We start from the raw sequence: 27,269 nt of genomic DNA on the forward strand, positions 1-27,269 counted from the left end.
ATTTTCTTGGTGTTTTTAATTACGGATAGCCAGGGGCACACACTAACACTCAGACATAATTTACAAACGAAGCATGTGTTTAGTGAATCCGCCAGATCAGATAGTAGGGATGACCAGGGATGTTCTCTTGATAAGTGTGTGAACTGGACCATTTTCCTGTCCTGCTAAGCATTAAAAATGTAACAAGTTCTTTTGGGTGTCAGGGAAAATGTACGGAGTAAAAAGTACATTATTTTATTTTTCGAATGTAGTGAATTAAAGTAGTCAAAAATAAAAATAGTAAAGTACAGATACCAAAAAAACTACTTAAGTAGTACTTCCATGTATTTTTAATTAAGTACTTTACACCACTGTGAATCGGGTGAACCTCCGCCAACAGCCCTAGACGAATACAAGAAAATAGGAACACAAGGCTTTTTCATAGTTTTTTTTGACAGAAATGTTTGGCGATAAGCTAGGGATGCCTTGGAGAACGACCAATCGATTGCGAGCTACCAGTTGGTGACCACTGCTCTAGAAAGTTGATTGAAGTTCAATCTAGTGCTTCTCCCTGTGGGCTGATATTTCTGTGCGCGCAGCTCAGAGTGAACACCGGTTGGGAGTATATAGAGAATGCGACTTTCCTTTATACAGTTTACTCTCCTCTACAAAACTTTCTGGGTGTGTGTCAGATCATGCTTTTACTAAACACATTTCCATGTACAGCGCATTTGGAAAGTATTCAGTCCCCTTGACTTTTTCCACATTTTGTTACGTTACAGCCTTATTCGAAAATGTATTAAACAAAACATTTTCAGCAATCTACACACAATACCCCATAATGACAAAGTGAAACAGTTTTTTAGAGATTCTTGCAAATTTATCAAATAAAAACCCCTGAAATATCTTAATTACATAAGTATTCAGACCCTTTGCTATGAGACTCAAAATTTAGCTTAGGTGCATCGTGTTGCCATTGATCATCCTTGAGATGTTTCTACAACTTGATTGGAGTCCACCTGCGGTAAATCAAATTGATTGGACATGATTTGGAAAGGCACACACCTGTCTATATAAGGTCCCGCAGTTGACAGTGCATGTCAGAGCAAAAACCAAGCCATGAGGTCGTAGGAATTGTCCGTAGAGCTCCGAGACAGGATTGTGTCGAGGCACCGATCTTAGGAAGGGTAGCAAAAGAATTCTGCAGCATCGAAGGTCCCCAAGAACACAGTGGCTTCCATCATTCTTAAATGGAAGAAGTTTGGAACCACCAAGACTCTTCCTAGAACTGTCCACCCGTCCAAACTGAGCAATCGGGGGTGAAGGGGCTTGGTCAGGGAGGTGACCAAGAGCCCGATGGTCACTCTGGCAGAACTCCAGAGTTCCTCTGTAGAGATGGGACAACCTTCCAAAACGACAACCATCTCTGCAGCACTCCACCAATCAGGCCTTAATGGTAGAGTGGCCAGACGGAAGCCACTTCTCAGTAAAAGGCACTTGACAGCACGCTTGGAGTTTGCCAAAAGGCACCTAAAGGACTCTCAGACCATGAGAAACAAGATTCTCTGGTCTGATGAAGCCAAGATGGAACTCTTTGGCCTGAATGCCAAGTGTCACGTTTGGAGGAAACCTGGCACCATCCCTATGGTGAAGCATGGTGGTGGCAGCATCATGCTGTGGGGATGTTTTTCAGCGGCAGGGACTGGGAGTCTTGTAAGGATTGAGTGAAAGATGAACGGAGCTAAGTACAGAGAGATCCTTGATGAAAACCTGCTTCAGAGCGCTCAGATTGGGGGCGAAGGTTCACCTTCCGACAGGCCAATGACACATTGCCAAGACAATGCAGGAGTGACTTGCGGACAAGTCTCTGAATGTCCTTGAGTGGCCCAGCCAGAGCCCGGACTTTAACCCGATCAAACATCTCTGGAAAGACCTGAAAATAGCTGTGCAGCAACGCTCCCCTTCCAACCTGACAGAGCTTGAGAGTATGTGCAGAGAAGAATGGGAGAAACTCCCCAAATACAAGTGTGCCCAGCTTGTAGCGTCATACCCAAGAAGACGCGATGCTGGAATTGCTCCCAAAGGTGCTTCAACAAAGTACTGAGTAAAGGGTCTGAATACATATGTAAATGTGATATTTCAGTTTTTTTCTCGCATACATGGGCGCACACAGGCACAGACATACCGCAGACTTACATTCCAAAGTGACTGAGAAAGGCAGCAATGTACTCTCTCCTCTTGTGGTAGCCTTGAATGACATACTGCACCTGAGGGAGGGAGGGAGATAAATTAATACCTACTTGATTACCAGGCAAATACCAGCTGAAACAGAACTGTACAATACTAAAACATAACTTTTGGGGTTGGCATCTTGAAAAGTTAAGCCAACCTAATACACAGAAAGTAACATGCTTTTTATTTCACACATTTTTCCATTGCATCATTTTCAATTTAAATCACTTCCTCAATTGAGTGACTTGAATTCAAATTGACCAAGGATGACCCTGGTTGGTACATACAACCTCTCAAGAAGACGAGACCATCTCATTTGAGCATCAATCAATACTACGACATTATACGTCAGCGTTTTTAATGAGTGCAGATATCGAAGAGCTGAGATGCCAAACTATAAAGTGTATCAGAGGATGAGTTACGCATGTTTACACTCGGGGTCAGTCGCCAACCCAGTGACCCCTTAGTGACGCTAATAAGCACGATGGCCGTGACAGTTTTGTGACGCAAACAATCAGGGATTTATATTAATACGGTCACCTCCAAAATGATTGGCACCCTTGACAAAGATGAGCAAAAAAGACAGTACAAAATAAATAACATAAGTATTGAGCTATATTTTGTATACTCAACAAAAAGTATACTAATACATTTGCTCAGAGAACGATGTTGTTCCAAAAGCAATACTTTCCCCCTTAAAAAGATGGGTATTATTGGCACCATTGTAAACTCAGCAAAACGTCCCATTTTCAGGACCCTGTCTTTCAAAGATAATTTGTAAAAACCCAAATAACTTCACAGATCTTCATTGTAAAGGGTTTAAACACCGTTTCCCATGCTTGTTCAATGAACCATAAACAATTAATGAACATACACCTGTGGAAAGGTCGTTAAGACACTAACAGCTAACAGACGGTAGGCAATTAAGGTCACAGTTATGAAGACTTAGGACACTAAAAGAGGCCTTTCTACTGGTCCCTGCTCATCCGTGTGAACGTGCCTTAGGCATGCTGCAAGGAGGCATGAGGACTGCAGATGTGGCCAGGGCAATACATTGCATTGTCTGTACTGTGAGACGGCTAAGACAGCGCTACAGGACGGACAGCTGATTGTCCTCGCAGTGGCAGACCACATCTGCACAGGATCGGTACATCCGAACATCACACCTGCGGGACAGGTACAGGATGGCAACAACAACTGCCCGAGTTACACCAGGAACGCACAATCCCTTCATCAGTGCTCAGACTGTCCGCAATAGGCTAAGCGAGGCTGGACTGAGGGCTTGTAGGCCTGTTTTAAGGCAGGTCCTCACCAGACATCAGAGGCAACAACGTTGCCTATGGGCACAAACCCACCGTCGCTGGACCAGACAGGACTGGCAAAAAGTGCTCTTTACTGACGAGTTGCGGTTTTGTCTCACCAGGGGTGATGGTCGGATTTGCGTTTATCGTCGAAGGAATGAGCGTTATACCGAGGCCTGTACTCTGGAGCGGGATCGATTTGGAGGTGGAGGGTCCTTCATGGTCTGGGGCAGTGTGTCACAGCATCATCGAACTGAGCTTGTTGTCATTGCAGGCAATCTCAGCGCTGTGCGCTACAGGGAAGACATCCTCCTCCCTCATGTGGTACCCTTCCATCAGGCTCATACTGACATGACCCTCCAGCATGACAATGCCACCAGCCATACTGCTCGTTCTGTGCGTGATTTCCTGCAAGACAGTAATGTCAGTGTTCTGCCATGGCCAGCAAAGAGCCCGGATCTCAATCCCATTGAGCACGTCTGGGACCTGTTGGATTGGAGGGTGAGGGCTAGGGCCATTCCCCCCAGAAATGTCCAGGAACTTGCAGGTGCCTTGGTGGAAGAGTGGGGTAACATCTCACAGCAAGAACTGGCAAATCTGGTGCAGTTCATGAGGAAGAGATGCACTGCAGTACTTAATGCAGCTGGTGGCCACACCAGATACTGACTGTTACTTTTGATTTTGACCCCCCCTTTGTTCAGGGACACATTATTCCATTTCTGTTAGTCACATGTCTGTGGAACTTGAACTTATGTTCATACAAATATTTACACATGTTAAGTTTGCTGAAAATAAACGCAGTTGAGAGGACAGTGAGAGGACGTTTCTTTTTTTGCTGAGTTTATATCATGCCTGCTTTAAGTCTGGTTTTGGGGTGGGGCTCTGTTAGAGCATGGGGGGGTTGGAGTGGGTTTGGTAGGGGATCCGTATGTGTTCTGCCCTCTACCTGTTCTGTCTTATCTGTATAATCATAAAAAATATTGGCCCCTGTTTTCAATACTTTGTGCACCCTCATCTTGCAAAGATAACAGCACTGAACCTTTTTATATAATGGTTTATGAGATTGGAGAACACATTGGGAGGAATCTCAAACCATTCCTCCGTATAGAATCTTACCAGATCCTTGATATCCTTCGGTCTGTGCTTATGGACTGCCCTCTTCAATTCAAACCAGGTTTTCAATGGGTTTTAGTCCAGAGATGGCCATGCAAAATGTTGATTCTGTGGTCAATTGACAATTTCTTTGTGGATTTTGATGTGTGCTTGGGGTCATTGTCTTGCTAGAAGAGTTCTGCCTAATGGCAGAGGCGATTACATTTTCAGCAAACATTTAATGGTACTTAGTAGAGTTCATGATGCCGTTGACCTTAAGAAGGGCCCCAGGACCAGTGTAAGCAAAACAGCCATATTTTACAGTAGGTATGGAGTTGTTTTCTGCATTTGCATCCTCCTTTCAACGCCTAACTCACCTTGGTAAACGTGGCCAAAGACCTCTATTTTCGTCTCATCTAATCATAGCACCCGATTCCAATCCATGTGCCAATGCCGTTTAGCAAACTCCAGGCATTTACATTTGTTGGCTGCTCACAATAAAAGCTTTTTTCTGTCAATCCTTCCAACGAGCCTATTGGCATAGAGGTAGCGTCTAATTGTAGATTTGGAGACCCCAAGATTCGACCAAGTTCTGTAATTCTCCAACTGTGGTCCCTTGGAATTTTCTTTGCCTTCCGAACCATCTTATTCACTGTACGTGGGGACAAGATACACTTGAGTAGTTTATATAGGATGGCTTCTGTCAAACTATCAAAAAAATCTTGTGATTTATGAGGGGGGCGAGATTTACGCCTAGGATTTGAATATCACACCCATGGGATTTCGCACCAGGATGTGAGTATCACACCCACTGTTCTGAGTAGCTGGGCTTCACACTAGGATGTAAATATCACACCCACTGTTCTGAGTGACTTTGTAGAAACTTACAGTTCAAACCTTGTTGCATGTCCAAGACTCACAGTTGAAGACACCTTCCTGAGTTATTGGAGTGATAATGGCTATTTCTTGTGATAGTACTTAACCTCTAAAGGTCTAAGCATTTGAGGAGGGGGTGGGGGGAGGTGTTCTACTAAGCTAACATATGGATCATTTAGCTATTTGATTTAGAATTTTAGGACCCCTGTAAGTATCAACAAAAAAATATGTAAAAACGATTTGATAAAATATTGAATTTGGCCTTTACTACTTATAGCCCATAGAAACGTATTGAATAACACATTCATAAATGTAAAACAGACAGTGCAAAAATAAATCCCAAGGAATAAGGTTTTGAAGTGTCTGTCCTATATCTAGGCAATATATGAAAGCTCAGGAAATATTTTTGTTTCTTGGACACATATTTAACCCCCATTTTTATTGGCCTCCATACTTCCATTCATTTTTTTAACCGGTACCGGGTTACCTTCATACGAGTCCTGAGCCATTTATGGGGGTCGTAGAGCAGAACGGAGAACACCATTGTGTTCGTGAGAACCTCATCTTTCCATAGAGTTATATTAGTAGGCCAAACGGTTCGGACGCTACACATCGGTGGTACAGACTTTAGACGAGTCCCTTGGGGCTTGTGGGGGATCAAAGAGCGAAACAGAGAACACCCTCGTGTTCGTGAGAGTCTCATCTTTCCAGAGTGGTCATTTGGTGTGTAGGCAAAACCGTTCGGGCACAACGGACGTGTTCGTGTGAAGACCGATTTTCAGGATATCTCATGGTCTGACAAACACCACTGTAGCCCATGCAACAACAAAAAAAGATTTCTCTATCTGCAACTGACAGATTTGGAAGGGGATTTTTTTAAATTATGTTACTTAGATTGACAGGTGCATTAATCGACTCTTAAGGATTACATTTATTTCCACAAGCAGTGTGTCTGCATCACTGTGTGTGTGGACCTGGTGTGAGGGGCTTGTTGTGATCCTGGGGGTAGTGTATTGGGCTATATGTAAGACAAAAGACTTTTGATCAAGTAGAGTCCTTGGTCAAACGTGGGACAAAGATGTGTTTTGCTCTTGATCAGGGGTAATGTATTAGGCTATTTGGTGACCCAAAGGTCTATTGTGACTTTGATCAAGTTTGTGGGGTGGAGAGAAGGGCGGTTTGGTTGGGCACGTGGAAACTGTTTTGAATGGGAAGTGTGTTTTGGGGGTCCGGGTTGAAATCCAACATTGTAATCAAACTGGTTGGAGGTAGGTTTAAGCTTCGTTCAGCATTCACACCAGGCCCAGTGGAGTATCAAAAAGCAATTGTCTGGACTTTTTTTATTTTTTTTTTTACAATTATGTGGAGCATTTTCACAACTCTTAGCACAAAAATCTAATCAGATCATCAAAATGGGTCATGTACCAAAACTTTAACCACATTTTCAATTGACTGTGTACCTTAAACATTGTGACACTGTACATGAGTTTTATGATATGGAAATGTGAAGTTCACATTTGGATTCATGGAATACAGGAGATCACCCCCTTTGCAAGGGTAAAATCTGCACAAACATTGTTGATTCGCTGTCCCCCGAAGACAAGACTCTCTATACCTTTTGTAATTGGGGGGTGGTGTGTCTGGACTTGTAGCTGTAGCCTGGTTTTGAGCAGAGTGAATATGTATCCAAATTGAAAGAGTGATTTGGTGCAGTGAACAAGTGACTTTTTGTTGTTGTACTCAGTCAATTGAAAATGTGCTTAAAGATTTGAAACATGAGCCATTTCGATGATGTGTGATTTATGTGCATAGAGTTGTGAAAATGTTCCACTAAAGCGATTGAAAAAAAGAAAGAAAGTCTAACTTCCAAGGCTCAGTACTTCCATGGCTCAGTGAAGTCCAGGCAACTGCTTATTGATTCTCCAATGGGCCAGATTTGACTGCACTGGAAGGCCCAAGCCTACCCCCAACCAGTTTTTTAGGCATGCAAACAAGCCATTACCACTCCAATAAGTCAGGAAAGTGCCTCCAACTGTGAATCTTGGACATGTAACTTTTCCAAACAGAATTAAATTAACCCTGCATGTTTTAAATTCACAGCTCGTGTTATTAATAAAACAATTATTTGAAACAACTAAGCCATTTTAGAGTTGAACTGTCCAGACCCACATCACCAGCCCCTGCCCCACTAATACACACAAACCCCTCTCCTGACTAGCCCATCACAACTTCAAGAATTCTCACTGGTTAAGGAAATTGGACAATGGGGTATAGTTGTCATGCTCAAACATGGAACCTCCATTCTAACTAAACCATCACATCAATCCCCACGTCAGCATAGGCCCCAATACAATAGCCCCTTGATCAACACAGTCTCTGTCACCCCACCAACACCTTTCACAACATGTCTGCAGACAGACACTAGGACCCTTCCTCACATTCACAATACTGTAATCAGAACAGTGGGGTGTGATTACATAAAACACACGGAAAAAAATAAATAACAAGGGTGTCATTCACATCCTGATGTGAAGCACTGGCCACTCAGAACAATGGAGGGGATATTTAAGGTGCCTTATTGCTATTATAGACTGGTTACCGCGTTGCGTCCTAGGTAAGAACAGCCCTTAGCCGTGGTATATTGGCCATATATCACAATCACTGAGGTGCCCTATTGCTATTATAAACTGGTGACCAATATAATTAGAGAAGTAAAAATAAATGTTTTGTCATTCCCGTGGAATACGGTCTGATATACCACAGCTGTCAGCCAATCAGCATTTAGGGCTCGAACCACCCAGTTTATAATTACACACAGCACGTGGATGTGATATTTACATCCTGGGTGAGATATTAAAATCTTAGGCGGAAGTCCCGCCTCCTCATACATCAAAAGATTTGATTGATTGACATAAGCCGTCCTATATAAACTACTCACTTGCGTCCTCTACCAGGCAAGTTTATCCAGTGGTTTTAAACTTTTAAATGATTGCCCTAACAGTGGTAAGTGGCATATTATGGAAACAATTTTTTGTACCCATTGCCTGATTTATGAAGGTCAACAACCATTTGTCTTTTTCATTTGAGAATTCTTTGTCTTTCCCCATGGTGATGGATCGCAAATGGATTTTGCATGTTTATACCCCAGTGAAACAGGAAGCCATGGAAGGCCACAATACAGTTCCTTAAGCTGAGATTTACCTAAGTAGAATGTGAATGCAGATAAAATGTTGTTTTATTTATTAAAATCTTTAGTGGTGCCAATATTTTTTAAACTTATCTTTTTGAAAATGTATTTTATTTCTTGTTAAACAAAATCTCTTTCTCTGAGTAATTGTATTAGTATAAAATACATAAAAAAAAATATTTAGCATACAATATAGCTCAGTATTTGTAATTGTTTATTTTATACAGTTTTTGCTCATCTTTATCAAGTGTGCCAATAAGATGCATACGGAAAGTTTACAAACCCCTTAACTTTTTCCAAATTTTATTACGTTACAGCCTTATTCTAAAATAGTTTAAATAGTTTTTTTCCCTCATCAATCTACACACAATACCCCATAATGACAAAGCAAAAAAATTATAATAATGTATTTAGACCCTTTATTCAGTACTTTCATGAAACACCTTTGGCAGTGATTACAGCCTCGAGTCTCCTTGGGTATGACACTACAAGCATACCTGTATTTGGGGAGTTTCTCCCATTCTTCTCTGCAGATCCTCTCAAGCTCTGTCAGCTTGGATGGGAGCGTCGCTGCACAGCTATTTTCTGGTCTTTCCAGAGATGTTTGCTCGGGTTCACGCTCTGGCTGGGCCACTCAAGGACATTCAGAGACTTGTCCCGAAGCCAATCTTGCGTTGTCTTGGCTGTGTGCTTAGGGTCGTTGTCTTGTTGGAAGGTGAACCTTCGCCCCAGTCTGATGTCCTGAGCGCTCTGGAGTAGGTTATCATCAAGGATCTCTCTGTACTTTGCTCCGTTCATCTTTCCCTCGATCCTGAATAGTCTCCCAGTCCATTCCGCTGAAAAACCTCCTGACGTGACGCTTGGCATTCAGGCCAAAGAGCACAATCTTAGTTTCATCAGACCAGCGAATCTTGTTTCTCATGGTCAGAATCCTTTAGGTGCCTTCTGGCAAACTCCAAGCGGGCTGTCATGTGCCTTTTACTGATGAGTGGCTTCCATCTGGCCACTCTACCATAAAGGCTTGATTGGTGGAGTGCTGCAGAGATGGTTGTCCTTTTGGAAGGTTCTCCCATCTCCGCAGAGGAACTCTGGAACTCTGTCAGAGTGACCATCGAGTTCTTGGACACCTCTCTGACCAAGGCCCTTCTCCCCCGATTGCTCAGTTTGGCCGGGCGGACAAATTTCTTCCATTTAAGAATGATGGAGACCACTGTGTTCTTGGGGACCTTCAATGCTGCAGAAATGCTTTGCTACCTTTCCCCAGATCTGTGCCTCAACACAATCCTGTCTCAGAGCTCTACAGACAATTCCTTCGACTTCATGGCTTGGTTTTTGCTCTGACATGCACTGTCAGCAGTGGGACCTTATATAGACAGGTGTGTGCCTTTCCAAATCATGTCCAATCAATTGAATTTACCACAGGTGGACTCCAATCAAGTTGTAGAAACATCTCAAGGATGATCAATGGAAACAGGATGCGCCAGAGCTCAATTTTGAGTCTCATAGTAAAGGGTCTCAATACTGACGTAAATAAGGTATGTTTTTTAAATTTTTAATAGCTTTGCAAAAATCTCTAAAAACCTGTGTTTTTGCTTTGTCATTATGGGGTATTGTGGGTAGATTGATGAGGATTTTTTATTTATTTTATCATTTTAGAATAAGGCTGTAATGTAAAAATGTGGAAAAAGGGAAGGGTTCTGAATACTTTCCGAATGCACTGTAACAGTGAGTTACATTTCTGATGGTAGTGGGAGAGAGAATGGCAACTGGTTGGAATAATGTGATTTATGCAAAAAGTTGTGCCTCACAGGCTCTGATGGTGGTGTGCCACTGACTTGTCTGTTAAAAAAATCACTACAGTTTCAAAAGAATGTGAAACCTAGACTCATTGAACACTGCTTCAATACTTGTGTTATTTGAGTGTGTATTGTGTGTGTGTGTTGGTTATGTGCGGGTGTTCATTAATGGGAAAGGCAGATACAGCATGATGCAGATAATATTTTAGTGAATATTTCACAAAAACATATACAGGTAGGAGCAGATCAACATATTATTTTGGGGCAGTGTTAACTCATTCGTGACCTTTGATATAACCATTGTTCTATGGAAATGATCTACGATTAATCCCCCCCCCCCCCCCCCACACACACACACACACACACACACACACACACACACACACACACACACAAAACCACACTGTTGTAGTGTGTTGACAGCTCTGAGTTGCTGGTGTGTGTGTGTCCATGCCTAGCAGGGATGCTCCAGGCTTGGTCGACTATTGACCGTCAAGAAAATACTCATCCAGAGGCGGCACTCCTAGTGGCCGGAGACTTTAATGCAGGGAAACAAATCCATTTATCTAATTTCTACCAGCATGTTAAATCAGAATGTAAAATGTGCAACCAGAGGAAGAAAAACTGTAGACCACCTTTACTCCACACACAGAGACACGTACAAAGCTCTCCCTCGCCCTCCATTTGGCAAATATGACCATACTTCCATCCTCCTGATTCCTGTGAACAAACAAAAAACTAAAGCAGGAAGTACCCGTCACTAGCTCAATAAGGAAGTGGTCAGATGATGCAGATGCTAAGCTACAGGACTATTTTGCTAGCACAGACTGGAATATGTTCCGGGATTCTTCCAATGGCAATGAGGAGTACACCACATCAGTCACTGGCTTCATCAATAAGTGCATTGATGACGTTGTCCCCACAGTGATCGTACGTACATACCCCAACCAGAAGCCATGGATTACAGGCAACATCCGCTGCGCTTTCAAGGGTAGAGCTGCCGCTTTCAAGGAGCGGAACTCTAACCTGGACACTTATAATAAATCCCGCTATGCCCTACGACGAACCATCAAAGAGGCAAAGCGTCAATACAGGACTAAGATTGAGTCATACTACACCGGCTCCAACGCTCGTTGGATGTAGTAGGGCTTGCAAACTATTCCGGATTACAAAGGGAAGCACAGCCACGAGTTGCCCAGTGACATGAGCCTACCACATGAGCTAAATAACATCTATGCTCGCTTCGAGGCAAGCAACAATGAAGCATGCATGAGTGCATCAGCTGTTCTGGACGACTGTGTGATCATGCTTTCCGTAGCTGATGTGAGTAAAACCTTTAAACAGGTCAACATTCACAAGGCCGCAGGGCCAGATGGATTATCAGGACGTGTACTCCGAGCATGCGCTGACCAACCGGCAAGTGTCTTCACTGACATTTTCAACCTGTCCCTGACCGAGTTTGTAATACCAACATGTTTCAAGCAGACCACCATAGTCCCTGTGCCCAAGAACACCAAGGTAACCTGCCTAAATTTCTATTCCCCCTCGGGAAACTGAAAAGATTTGGCATGGGTCCTCAGATCCTCAAAAGGTTCTACAGCTGCACCATCGAGAGCATCCTGACTGGTTGCATCACCGCCTGGTATGGCAACTGCTCGGCCTCCGCCCACTAGTCACTACAGAGGGTAGTGCGTACGGTCCAGTACATCACTGGGGCCAAGCTTCCCGTAATCCAGGACCTCTATACCAGGCGGTGTCAGAAGAAGGCCCAAAAAATTGACAAAGACTCCAGCCTCCCTAGTCATAGACTGTTCTCTCTGCTACCGCACGGCAAGCGGTACTGGAGCACCAAGTCTAGGTCCAAAAGGCTTCTTAAAAGCTTCTACCCCAAGCCATAAGACTCCTGAACAGCTAATCAAATGGCTACCCAGACTATTTGCATTGCTACCCCATCCCCATTTTTACGCTGCTGCTACTCTCTGTTAATTATCCATGCATAGTCACTTTACCTCTACCTACATGTACACATTACCTCAATTACCTCGACTAACCGGTGCCCCCGCACATTGACTCTGTATTTGTGTGTGTATATAATATATATATATATTTTTTACTTCAGTTTATTTTAGTAAATACTTAATACTTTTTTTTCTTAAAACAGCATTGTTGGTTAAGAGCTTGTAAGTAAGCATTTCACTGTAAGGTTATATTCAAAATTTGATTTGATTTGAAATAATCTGTTTTGGAGCCGCGGTTTTCTCAGGCTGGCTAGTTAGCTAGCTTGCTAGCTATGTGAAGAGAAATATAATAGCAGATAAAACAATCTCTGATATTAGCTAGCTATGTTCAATCGCATATTCCCCTTATTCTGAGCTACATTCTGTCCCTTCCCTTACAACAATGTCCTGTGGAAATGGATAGCTAGCTAACATTAACTTAGCTAGCAAACTAATCATGTGGTAAGTCATGTGGTAATTTTAACACACACAGTCAGTTATTCCTGTTGTAGCTAGCTAGCTAATGTTTGCTATTTATCCTGTACTCTTGTGGTATCCAGATATTGTGCGTATTTTGGGACATTTTACCACGGGAATTTGCGTTTTTTTTAGGTCATTTTCTTTTGCCGCACTTTCTCTAGCTGGCTAAGAAGCTTGTAAAAATCCTGTGGTTTTCTGTCTGATAATATTTTTTGGGTGTGCTTTCTCCAGTAGAAAGAGGTAGCTTGCTATGTGATGTACAATTCGAGCTAGTTTGCTACTATAAGCAGAAAGGTTAGCCCACTAGTATATTTCCTGTAAACCAGCCTACAAATTGACTTATTACCTAATGAGGTTAGCTACTGACAATTGTTGCCTGAATAAGTGATGTCTAATGCTCAGTTATCTTTATGTAGGCCCTTAAAATGAACTAGCCCTGCAAGAGAATAATTCTCTACATGTGGTTGTGTGATGCAAAAGTAATTCCTGTCAAATCCCTCCCAGCACTTTATAGAACGTAAAATAGATTTGTGGTAGAATTGTTTAATGTACTTACTGTGGATTATCAGTGCCTAATAATACTGTAATTTCCCCCTTTCTACAGGTAACCAAGTCGGTGAGAGAGACCTTGTGTCCCCATGGGACAACACATTTCTATGACTGTTGGCACTGTGGCAAAGGTATGTTAAAGGCATTACTAATTGTGTGCTGAATTCACATGAGAAAAAAAACATGATTTAGTGCCGGAGATTGTTTTGTCTCCAATTAGTATTTTGCCTCCAAAATAGGCCTGGGGAAGAAACTTAATGCCCTGTCAAAGTAGAAGGGGTGCAAGGACCTGAAGCTCTGGAAGCCGTCCATAGTGAATCATCTGTACTGAAAGGCGGCTTCAATGGCAAGTGGAAATCCGGATGTAATGGAGGCCAAGTGGAGAAGCCTTGTGAACCACATGCAGGACATCCAGGACGACAACACCCCTGCATTCCGCAGTTGTTTGCATCCATCACTGGAGGGAGAAGAACGCGATAAGGAGTGGTTGGAGCCAGGTCTGTATTTTTGAATAACAGCTATAATGTATGTAGTACATCTAGTGCAGATTGACAAGAGCTAATGCTGATTTTAAAAGAATTGACTGCAGGATCCACAGCAGCGGTCAAGCTTGGAGAGTCTGGTAACACAGCCTTTGTTCCTAAAAGATTTCCACCAGTTGTCACCACAGCATCAGACCTACTCCCTTGAGGCATATCACTCGTGATTCTCCGCTTTGCACCAAAGCACACAGGGTTCTCCTACCTAGGCACGTACAGCAGGTAAAACATTTTTTGGGGGGGGGTAATTTATGATTTTTTTTTAAACAGAATTTACATACACAAACAAACAAAGTGAGGCACACATACCGGGTAACAATAAAAGGAATAAGGACACAGAAAAACATTATACAAAAGGGCAGTCATAAAATTAAAATAAATAAAAACATCACAATTATGGGGCATTTATGGGAGGTTTTCTAAATACAGTTGAAGTTGGAAGTTTACATACACTTAGTTTGGAGTTATTAAAACTAGTTTTTCAACCACTCCACACATTTCTTGTTAACAAACTATAGTTTTGACAAGTTGGTGAGGACTTGTACTTTGTGCATGACACAAGTTATTTTTCCAACAATTGTTTACAGACAATTATTTCACGTATAATTCACTGTATCACAATTCCAGTGTGTCAGAAGCTTACATACACTAAGTTGACTGTGCCTTTAAACAGCTTGGAAAATTCCAGAAAATGATGTCATGGCTTTAGAAGCTTCTGATAGGCTAATTTACATACTTTGAGTCAATTGGAGGTGTACCTGTGGATGTATTTCAAGGCCTACCTTCAAACTCAGTGCCTCTTTGCTTGACATCATGGGAAAATCAAAAGAAATTAGCCAAGACCTCAGAAAACAAATTGTAGACCTCCACAAGTCTGGTTCATCCTTGGGAGCAATTTCCAAACGCCTGAAGGTACCACGTTCATCTGTACAAGCAATAGTACGCAAGTATAAACACCATGGAACCACGCAGCCATCATACCGCTCAGGAATGAGACGCGTTCTGTCTCCTAGAGATGAACGTACTTTGGTGCGAAAAGTGCAAATCAATCCCAGAACAGCAAAGGACCTTGTGAAGATGCTGGAGGAGATAGGTACAAAAGTATCTATATCCACAGTAAAACGAGTCCTATATCGACATAATTTGAAAGGCCGCTCAGCAAGGAAGAAGCCACTGCTCTAAAACCGCCATAAAAAAGCCAGACTATGGTTTGCAACTGCACATGGGGACAAAGATCGTACTTTTTGGAGAAATGTCCTCTGGTCTGATGAAACAAAAATAGAACTGTTTGGCCATAATGAACATCGTTATATTTGGAGGAAAAAGGGGGATGCTTGCAAGCCGAAGAACACCATCCCAACCATGAAGCACAGGGGTGGCAGCATCATGTTGTGGGGGTGCTTTGCTGCAGGAGGGACTGGTGCACTTTACAAAATAGATGGCATCATGAGGACAGAAAATGACGTGGATATATTGAAGCAACATCTCAAGACATCAGTCAGGAAGTTAAAGCTTGGTCGCAAATGGGTCTTCCAAATGGACAATGACCCCAAGCATACTTCCAAAGTTGTGGCAAAATGGCTTAAGGACAACAAAGTCAAGGTATTGGAGTGGCCATCACAAAGCCCTGACCTCAATCCTATAGAACATTTGTGGGCAGAACTGAAAAAGTGTGTGCGAGCAGGGAGGCCTACAAACCTGACACAGTTACACCAGCTCTGTCAGGAGGAATGGGACAAAATTCACCCAACTTATTGTGGGAAGCTTGTGGAAGGCTACTCAAAACGTTTGACCCAAGTTAAACAATTTAAAGGCAATGCTACCAAATACTAATTGAGTGTATGTAAACTTCTGACCCACTGGGAATATGATGGAAGAAATAAAAGCTGAAATAAATTATTCTCTCTACTATTATTCTGACATGTCACATTCTTAAAATAAAGTGGTGATCCTAACTGACCTAAGACAGGGAATTTTTACTAGGATTAAAAGTCAGGAATTGTGAAAAACTGAGTTTAAATGTATTTGGCTAAGGTGTATGTAAACTTCCGACTTCAACTGTAGGACCACAAAGGTATGTTTCTCTAGAGGTAGAATAGCAGAAGCAAGTATTTAAAGCCTGTTTCAGTCAATTGGAATGGACATATCGTTTCTAAGTTGATTTTCGAAAGAATATTCAAAGGTAAAGCCATGGATTTATCCACATACATATTGTAACCTGACAGGTTACCATATTCAGATATGTCCAGGAAAATGGTGCCGACAGATAGGGCTCCTAAGCAACTTTGCAGTATTTTTTTTTTAATGTGTTATTTCTTACATTATTAGCTCAGAATCGTTTTAAATAACACAGCCGGGAAAAACTTTTGGATATCAGAGCGGCGGTAACTCACCAGCATTACCAGCATTACGACCAGGAATACGACTTCCCAGAATCAGATCCTTTATTCGTACCCCTTAGGGCAATTGAACTGATTCCATGGGCTGAGAAGAAGTATTTGGAGTGGACTCCTCGTTTGACTCAGGAGGAGCGCACACTATCCACCGCATCCGAGTATATTACTTGCTAATGTTCAGTCTCTGGATAATTAAGTTGACGAGCTCAGGGCAAGGATGTCATTCGAGAGAGACATCAGGAATTGTAACATACTCGGTTTCACGGAAACATGGCTCTCTCAGGATATACTGTCTGAGTCTGTACAGCCAGTTGGGTTCTCAGTTCATCATGCAGTGCAGACAGGAATAAATATCTCTTCGGGAAGAAGAAGGGCGGGGGTGTAAGTTTCATGATTAACTTCTCATGGTGTGATTGTGATCACCTAACCTAGAATACCTCACTATCAAATGCAGACCATATTACCTCTCAAGAGAATTCTCTTCGGTTATAGTCACAGCCGTGTATGTTCCCCTTCAAGCTGATACAACGACGGCCCTCAAGGAACTTCACTGGACTTTATGCAAACTGGAAATCACATATCCTCAGGCCGCATTTATTGTAGCTGGGGATTTTAACAAAGCAAATTTGAGGAAAAAGCGACCAAAGTTCTATCAACATATTGACTGTAGTACTCGCGCAGCAAAAACACTCCGCCACTGCTACTGCAACTTCCGCGAAGTGGAGGTGTTGTTTCCTACCTTCACCACCTGTGGGCGGCCCGTCAGGAAGTCCAGGACCCAGTTGCACAGGGTGGGGTTCAGACCCAGGGCCCCGAGCCTAATGATACGCTTGGAGGGTACTATGGTGTTGAATGCTGAGCTAAATACGTGTATGTGACCAATACAATTTGATTTGATTTACTGCAGTGACAGAGGTCTCTGGTTTGGACATGTATAAAAGCACATCATCAGCAAATAACGAAATTCTGAAATTCTTTGCTCTTCGTCACCCACTGATGTTATTACTATACCTTATTGCCTCAGCCAGTGGTTCTATGACTAATGAGAACAGAGCAGGAGATAAAGGACAGCTTTGACGACAGCCCCTACCGATAGGAAATCTTTCTGATAGTTTACCATTTGTGTTAACTGTTGCTGATGGGTCAGAATGAAGTAATTTTACTGAATTAATAAAATGGTCACCCAGATACATTTTTTCTAATACAGCAAACAAGAATTTCCACCCAACTCCATCAAAAGGCCTTTTTGGCATCGAGAAAGACAATGAGTGCAGGGTCTTTACTTCTGCCAAGATGGTTTAGGATATTCAAAGCATGTCTCACATTGTCCTTTCCAGATCTGGATTTCACAAAGCCAGTCTGATAAGGTTTATTGAGGTCTGGAAGTAGGCCCTCCAACCTGCGAGCAAGTCTTTTTGCGACTATTTTAACATCAACTCCTAGCAAACTGGTCTAAACGAAAAGCAGTTTAATGGGTTTTTGTCCTTTTTTAGTATCAGGCTAATGGATGCAGTTTTCCAGGACTCTGGTATGATGTCTCTTTCGAACATATCATTTAGAGCAGGCATGAAGATATGCCCTATCTCAGGCCAGAAATTATTGTAGAACTCTGCCGAGAAGCCATCTAGGCCGGGTGCCTTTCCAGAAGGCATTGCTTCCCATGGGAGCATTTAGTCTATTTCTATGCTCATCTGATAGAGTGGTCAAGATGATCTTATTCAGATATTTTGTAATTTCGTCGTTCGATCCTTTGTGAAGTATGAGAAGATTTATAGAAGTCGCAAAAGGTATTATTGATAAGCAATGGATCATAAGAAGTGGAGCCATCTGCATTCCTTACAGACTTAATCTTTCATTCTGTTATTTTTTAAGTTGGTAGAGCAAGTAGACGGCTCGGCCAGTTACCGAACTCATAATATTTTTGCTTGGTAATAAACAACAGTTTTTTTTACATGCTTTGTATGATCTGAATTGAGTTTGGCCTCAGCACAAGCTAGTGACTTCCTGTTTGCCTGGGTTGGTTGTTGTTTATGAAAAAGTTCTAAATGCTTTACATCAGCCTCAAAATGTTCCCTGTTTTCTAAGCGTCTTGATCAGAGAAGCTTGGGAAATGATATAAGCGCTTATGGTTGCTTTAGCAGCATCCCAGACAGTTTCAGCTGAGACAGGAGAAAGTTGATTGTCAAGCCAGTAATCTTTTACACAAAGCAGAATCCTTCATTGTTAAGCAGAGACATTAAGTCTCCAATATCTCGTTTTGGGGATTGTTTTGCCAATTTCAATATCTATGTAGGTTGGGCATGGTCAGAAATGACTATAGAACTAATAGCACATGACTGTACAACATGCATGTAAGTATAGGTCATCAAAAAATAGTCCAATCTAGAATATGAATTATGGGGATTTTTTTGAGAAATTGGCCTTGAATATTTTGGTACGCCTACTGGAGAGCTCTTCTTTGTCTACACCCATTCAGCATCGTTCTCTTAAGCCTTAGCCCCACCCATCTCTTTAAGGATTCACACGTGAGGCCATGTGCTAAATGATAGTGCACTAGACAATCAAAGATTAAGAGTAAAGGCTGGTTTATACTACGTCTATCAACATGTCTGTGTACTTCACATTCCAAGTCAGGCTTTATCCGTACTACAATGGTGGATATTGCTCATCCACCTGTTGCTAACTCTAGCAGGCTTGTAACTGCGCATGCATGTCACACATGGCTAGATATAAACACAAATCTTAATAAAGACAATTCATGGGCGAGTCAGTGCCACATTATTGTTTTTATTATTATAATTTTTTTTTAAATTTAACCTTGTGAACAAATTCTTATTTACAACGACGGCCTACCCCGGCCAAACCCGGACAACGCTGGGCCAATTGTGCGCCGCCCTATGGGACTCCCAATCATGGCCGTATATGATACAGCAGTGCCTTAGACCGCTGTGCCACTCGAGAGCCATACATTTCTGCCAAAATCTAAATAAAATAAAAAGTACATCTTGCAAATTCAGCAGGCTATGGTGTGAAATAGGCTTTTAGAAGTGACATTTTTATTTAAGAACTCGTTAATGCTGTCCTTGGTGTGCTTATTAATGCACAAGCACCTTTTCCCCCACTCCCGTTGCTCCTTCTTCCATCTGTGGAACAGCTTGTTGAGTTGTGGCCATAGAAATATATTCCATAGAAGGTTTTGGAACCTCTAACCCTGGCAAATTCACTGTTAAAATCATGGGTACGCTAGCAATGGCTGCCAGTCTTGACTTGAATGGAAGCTGCCATCTATGGATTATATATCTATGGTTGGTTGCGGCTGTCAGTTGGCCTTTCGCAAACTTCAAAATGCAATCTCAGGAAAACACAGTTTGGAAAGCAAATGCTGTCATTACTAAATGTGCAATGTGATTGGTATTTTATATACTTTTTTTACACAAAAAAATAACATTTGATTGTCTTCCTCAAATGAATTGGATGATAACAATTTTTAAGAGAGGGATGATTTCATTGGTCCTCAATTTATGGCTCAGACACTTCCAACTCAGAATAACCAGTAACTGGCTCACCTTTTAGAAAGGTAAATCTTTATGACAACAAATCCTTCTGAACTATCCTGCTCCGGGGCAGGCTAACTCAGGGCTAACTCCATTTATCCTGAATGAACTCAGAGTTGACCTCACTAACTCCTCAACCCAGGTATGTAGTATACTCAGGATTTTGTCCCAACTAGGCACCACACCAGACCAACTGAGCTAAATTCAACACACCTGGTCTTCCAGGTTGGTTAAATCAAAAACATGAAGTCCCTGTGGCACTCCAGGACCAGGGTTGCCTACCCCTGCTCTAACATCTCTTCTCCCTTCCCTCTCCCCCTTTCCAGGCAGGGTGAAGACATGCCTCTTCCACTCAGCTCCTCTACACCAGGGGTGTCAAACTCATTCCATGGAGGGCAGTTATTTTTTTTTTCAATTAAGACCTAGACAACCAGGTGAGGGGAGTCCTTACTAATTAGTGACCTTAATTCATCAATCAAGTACAAGGGAGAAGTGAAAACCTGCAGACACTCGGCTTTCCGTGGAATGAGTTTGGCACATCTGCTCTACACCCTCCCATGGTTCCTGGAGAGCTACAGTCCTTTAGGTCGAACCCTAATCTAGTGCAATGGTTCCCAACTCCGGTCCTCAAGTACCCCGAACAGCACACATTTTTGTTGTAGCCGCCAACAAGTATATCTGATTCAACTCATTGAGGGCCTGATGATTAGTTGACAAGTTGAATCAGGTGTGCTTGTCCTGGGCTACAATAAAAATGGGTACGGTTGTGGATACTCGAGGACCGGAGCTGGGAACCACTGATCTAGTGCATCTGATTCTAATAATTAGCTGGTTGATAAGATGGATCAGGTTAGTTACATGGAGTGAAAACATACAGGAGGGTAGCTGGTGCCTCCGTTGGTATGCACATTTTCATTAGGGAATATGAAGGCTTGACAGCGAAAAGAGGCAGAACAACTCAATTTAACATGTTTTGGTGGATAAACACACAGGATCATATTAAATTCTATAGTCAATAGGGAAGGAAAACTTGTCTATGTGCTTGTTTTTGTCTCAAGTGCCTATTCCTAACAGGACTCACAGCTGTATGAGGGCTCTGCTAGAGTACCTGTACACCAGTGGAGGCTCCTCAGAGTATGAAGGGGAGGACCATCCTCCTCAGTGAATTTCATAAAAATAGTCAAACATTAAAAAAAGTTATCATTTTAAGATAAAACTATGCTAAATATATTCACGTCACCAAATAATTGATTAAAACACACTGTTTTGAAATGAAGGTCTACAGTAGCCTCAACAGCACTTTGTAGGGTAGCACCATGGTGTAGCCTGAGGACAGCTAGTTTCCGGCCTCATCTGGGAAAATTGACTTCAATAGAAAACCTAGCATTCCACAGCATTCTGCAGCGATACGCCATCCCATCTGGTTTGCGCTTAGTGGGACTATCATTTGTTTTTCAACAGGACAATGAACCAAAACACACCTCCAGGCTGTGTAAGGTTTATTTGACCAAGAAGGAGAGTGATGGAGTGCTGCATCAGATGACCTGGCCTCCACAATCACCCGACCTCAACCCAATTGAGATGTTTTGGGATGAGTTTGTGCAGAGTGGGATGAGTTCACCGCAGAGTGAAGGAAAAGCAGCCAACAAGTGCTCAGCATTTGTGGGAACTCCAAGACTATTGGAAAAGCATTCCTCATAAAGCTGGTTGAAAGAATGCCAAGAGTGTGCAAAGCTGTAATCAAGGCAAAGGGTGGCTACTTTGAAGAATCTCAAATATAAAATATATATGTTTAACCTGTTGAGGGTAGGGGGCAGTATTGACACGGCTGGATAAGAAACGTACCCGATTTAATCTGGTTACTACTCCTGCCCAGTAACTAGAATATGCATATAATTATTGGCTTTGGATAGAAAACACTCCAAAGTTTCTAAAACTGTTTGAATGGCGTCTGTGAGTATAACAGAACTCCAATGGCAGGTCAAAACCTGAGAGATTCCTTTACAGGAAGTGGCCTGTCTGACCATTTATTGTCTTTCTTTGACATCTCTTTCTAAAACTTAGGATCTATGCGGTAACGTGACACTTCCCACGGCTCCAATAGGCTCTCAGAGCCCGGGAAAAACCTGAATGTCGTCATTCCAGCCCCAGGCTGAAACACATTATCGCCTTTCTCAAGTGGCCGATCAAGGGACTGTGGGCTTAGGCGCGTGCACTCGCCGCCCCCGTCTTTGTGATTTTTCCTCTGTTTACCGAAAAGGAGATTCCAGGTCGGAATATTATTGCTTTTTTACGAGATAAATTGCATAAAAATTGATTTTAAACAGCGGTTGACATGCTTCGAAGTACGGTAATGGAATATTTAGAATTTTTTTGTCACGAATTGCGTCATGCGCACGACCCTGATTTACCATTTCGGATAGTTTCTGGAACACACGAACAAAACGGCGCTATTCGGATATAACGATGGATTATTTGGGACCAAACCAACATTTGTTATTGAAGTAGAAGTCCTGGGAGTGCATTCTGACGAAGACAACAAAAGGTAATCAAACTTTTGTAATAGTAAATCTGATTTTGGTGAAGGCTAAACTTGCCGGGCGTCTAAATAGCTAGCCCGTGATGGCTGGGCTATGTACTTAGAATATTGCAAAATGTGCTTTCACCAAAAAGCTATTTTAAAATCGGACATATCGAGTGCATAGAGGAGTTCTGTATCTATAATTCTTAAAATAATTGTTATGCTTTTTGTGAACGTTTATCGTGAGTAATTTAGTAAATTGTTAGTAAATTCCCCGGAAGTTTGCCTCTAGTTCTGAACGTCACATGCCAATGTAAAAAGCTGTTTTTTGATATAAATATGAACTTGATTGAACAAAACATGCATGTATTGTATAACATAATGTCCTAGGGTTGTCATCTGATGAAGATCATCAAAGGTTAGTGCTGCATTTAGCTGTCTTCTGGGTTTTTGTGACATTATATGCTAGCTTGAAAAATGGGTGTCTGATTATTTCTGGCTGTGTACTCTGCTGACATAATCTAATGTTTTGCTTTCGTTGTAAAGCCTTTTTGAAATCGGACAGTGTGGTTAGATTAATGAGAGTCTTGTCTTTAAATAGCTGTAAAATAGTCATATGTTTGAGAAATTGAAGTAATAGGATTTTTAAGGTATTTGAAAATCGCGCCACTGGATTACACTGGCTGTTGCGTAGGTGGGACGAATTCGTCCCGCCTAGCCCAGAGAGGTTAACACTTTTTGGGTTACTAAATGATTCCATATGTGTTACTTCATAGTTGTGATGTCTTCACTATTATTCTACAATGTAGAAAATAGTGAAATAAAAAAGAAAAACCCTGGAATGAGTAGGTGTGGCCAAACTTTTACTGGTACTGTTTAAGTAGCAGAAAAGTTGTAAAAAAAATATTTGGACTCTGAAGGTTAGTAAAAAAAATACAAATAAAAACTTCCAGGACATCCTCCAACCTATCAGAGCTCTTGCAGCATGAACTGACATGTTGTCCACCCAATCAAAGGATCAGAGAATGAATCGAGCACTGAAAGCATAAGCAACAGCTAGCTAGCAGTGCATAGAATGTGGTGAGTACTTGACTCAAAGAGAGAAAATAGTTGAAAAGTTTGAAAAATCTAATCTTCAAAAATAGAGGCAAGAGAGATATAGAGCTACAGTCGAAGTCGGAAGTTTACATACACCTTAGCCAAATACATTTAAACTCAGTTTTTCACAATTCCTGACATTTAATCCTAGCAAAAATTCCCTGTCTTAGGTCAGTTAGGATCACCACTTTATTTTAAGAATGTGTGATGTCGAATAATAGTAGAGAGAATTATTTATTTCAGCTTTTATTTATTTCATCACACTCCCAGTGGGTCAGAAGTTTACATACATTCAATTAGTATTTGGTAGCATTGCCTTTAAATTGTTTAACTTGGGTCAAACGTTTTGGGTAGCCTTCCACAAGCTTCCCACAATAAGTTGGGTGAATTTTGTCCCATTCCTCCTGACAGAGCTGGTGTAACTGAGTCAGGTTTGTAGGCCTCCTTGCACGTACACACTTTTTCAGTTCTGCCCACGAATTTTCTATGGGATTGAGGTCAGGGCTTTGTGATGGCCACTCCAATACCTTGACTTTGTTGTCCTTAAGCCATTTTGCCACAACTTTGGAAGTATGCTTGGGGTCATTCTCCATATGGAAGACCCATTTATGACCAAGATTTAACTTCCTGATTGATGTCCTGAGATGTTGCTTCAAGAAATCTATACAATTTTCCTGCCTCATGATGCCATCTATTCTGTGAAGTGCACCAGTCCCTCCTGCAGCAAAGCACCCCCACAACATGATGCTGCCACCCCTGTGCTTCACGGTTGGGATGGTGTTCTTCGGCTTGCAAGCCTCCCCCTTTTTCCTCCAAACAAAACGATGGTCATTATGGCCAAACAGTTCTATTTTTGTTCCATCAGACCAGAGGACATTCTCCAAAAAGTACGATCTTTGTCCCCATGTGCAGTTGCAAACAATAGTCTGGCTTTTTTATGGCGGTTTTGGAGCAGTGGCTTCTTCCTTGCTGAGTGGCCTTTCAGGTTATGTCGATATAGGACTCGTTTTACTGTGGATATAGATACTTTTGTACCGGTTTCCTCTAGCATCTTCGCAAGGTCCATTGCTGAGGTTCTGGGATTGATTTGCACTTTTGGCACCAAAGTACGTTCATCTCTAGGGGACAGAATGCATCTCCTTCTTGAGCGGTATGACGGCGGCTGCGAGGTCCCATGGTGTTTATACTTGCGTACTATTGTTTGTACAGATGAACATGGTACCTTCAGGCGTTTGGAAATTGCTCCCAAGGATGAACCAGACTTGTGGAGGTCTACAATTTTTTTCTCTGAGGTCTTGTCTGATTTCTTTTGATTTTCCCATGATGTCAAGCAAAGAGGCACTGAGTTTGAAGGTAGGCCTTGAAATATATCCACTGGTACACCTCCAATTGACTCAAATTATGTCAATTAGCCTAACAGAAGCTTCCAAAGCCATGACATCATTTTCTGAAATGTTCCAAGCTGTTTAAAGGCACAGTCAACTTAGTGTATGTACACTTCTGACTCACTGGAATTGTGATACAGTGAATTATACGTGAAATACTCTGTCTTTAAACAATTGTTTAAAAATTACTTAGGACATCTACTTTGTGCATGACACAACTGACTTGTTAACAAACTATAGTTTTGCCAAGAAATTTGTGGAGTGGTTGAAAAACGAGTTAATGACTCCAACCTAAGTGTATGTAAACTTTCGACTTCAACTGTATCTATATTTCATGTTTTTTTTCACTTTCACAGCTAGGTAATGCAGCTAGCTAGTTTAGCCTACTCAAACACCTGGCTCAAACAGAGGGATGCTCAGTTAGCTAGCTATGGCCATCCAACTATGGAACTCTTCCAAGTCAAGGTAAGCTTTTGGCGTGAATAATTTATTGCCCCCGGGACCTGCCCGTGTAACTGCTAAACGGCTTGCTGACTGTACTGCATGTTTGAAGCTGGTTTACTAACGAGTTAGTTCTAGTAGCTATGTTGACTATGACGTTAGCTAATATGGTGACAATGACGTAGGCTGTGTATAGCGGTTAGAGGTTATGATATAAATGTTTGGCTTGGAAAGGTTTTTTCGCCTGGTCACAGATAGCCGATGTGTTGTGCACTGAAGTCCACAAGTGAAGGGAAAAGGTGAGAGGAGAGAGCGTAGATGCGAGAAGGAATTATACAACGGTCAAAGGGACTGTTTGTACACTACATGACCAAAAGTATGTGGATACCTGCTCGTTGAACATCCCCCCTTTGCTGCTATAAGAGCCTCCACTCTTCTGTGAAGGCTTTCCACTAGATTTTGAAACATTTCTGCAGGGGCTTGCTTCCATTCAGCCACAAGCGCATTAGTTAGGCACTGATGTTGGGCGATTAGGCCTGGCTCGTAGTCGGCGTTTCAATTAATCCCAAAGGTGTTCGATGGGTTTGAGGTCAGGGCTCTGTGCAGACCTGTCAAGTTCTTTCACACCGATCTCGACAAACCATTTCTTTATGGCCCTCGCACTGACTTGTTGGAAAGGTGGCAACCTATGACGGTGCCTGAGATCTTCAGTAAGGCCATTCTACTGCCAATGTTTGTCTATGGAGATTGCATGGCTGTGTGCTCGATTTTATACACCTGTCAGCAACAGGTGTGGCTGAAATACCCGAATCCACTCATTTGAAGGGGTGTCCACACTTTTGCATATATAGTTTATGTGGCTGCTATGAAAGTGAACTGTGTTTGTGTGTGATCAGGGGTGTATTCATTCTGCTGATTCTGTTGAAAAACTTTTCTTAAAAATGTTACAAAACGGGGATAAACATACCTCAATTTGTCTAATAGAAACTCGTTTCCAACTGTTGGACTAATGATTACACCCTAGATCAGCTAGATGCAGGCAAGAGTGTGCAAGGCGGTATTGAATGTGTCAAAGTCTGTCACCTTAATTACTAAAATGTTAATTCATAGGCTAGGTTGTAGTAACCTTATGATGGGTATAGGTAACATTTGAGTGTCATGTAGTAGCCTAAACCTATCGATGTTACATTTAGCTGGGTGAATGGAATATGAATGACAGTCATCCAATATGCTGTAATAGAAATAAGGCCATGCTTATATATATATTTTTTTAATCATCCTCCCTCATCTTAAATGGCACCGACCACTGCTGTAAACTGGGCTTCTGTTCCCGCACTGAACTGTTCTTGCCAACCGTCTTTGCTTTCCACACCTGGTTGCAGGTATCTACTTGTTTTTGAGCACACCCTCATACATGTTTCTGTTACTTTGCATAATTCTGTGGCAGTATAGTTCAATATAGTTCATAGTGACGGACTGTTGGTTTGTTGTAGCCCTGGAAAAACACTTCTGATTAAACTCATTGAGAAATGTATGATTAGTTGACAAGTTGAGTCATGTGTGCATGGCTAAAATTTAAAATGGGTACTGTTAGGGGCACTTGAGGACTGGAGTTGGGAAACACAGCTGTAAGGTTATAGTTTCCCAACCCTCTCCTCGGGGACCATCAGATGTTTCACTGTCAACTGCGTTTATTTTCAGCAAACTTAACATGTGTAAATATTTGTATGAACATAACAAGATTCAACAACAGACATAAACTGAACAAGTTCCACAGACATGTGACTAACAGAAATTGAATAATGTGTCCCTGAACAAAGGGGGGGTCAAAATCAAAAGTAACAGT

General features: G+C 42.0%; 1 protein-coding gene across 1 annotated transcript in view; it reads right to left on the bottom strand.

The window, feature by feature from the left end:
- The window catches only part of babam2 (BRISC and BRCA1 A complex member 2), a 214,911-nt gene that overhangs the window by 6,494 nt on the left and 181,148 nt on the right, over positions 1–27,269 (bottom strand). Inside the window, exon 9 of the mRNA XM_014210010.3 lies at positions 2,176–2,246. Coding sequence (XP_014065485.1) covers positions 2,176–2,246 — 71 coding nt within the window. The remainder of the gene's footprint in view (positions 1–2,175; positions 2,247–27,269) is intronic.

The sequence above is a fragment of the Salmo salar genome, chromosome 09 (genome assembly GCF_965601325.2).
Source record: "Salmo salar chromosome 09, fSalSal1, whole genome shotgun sequence".
NCBI classification, from domain to species: domain Eukaryota; kingdom Metazoa; phylum Chordata; class Actinopteri; order Salmoniformes; family Salmonidae; genus Salmo; species Salmo salar.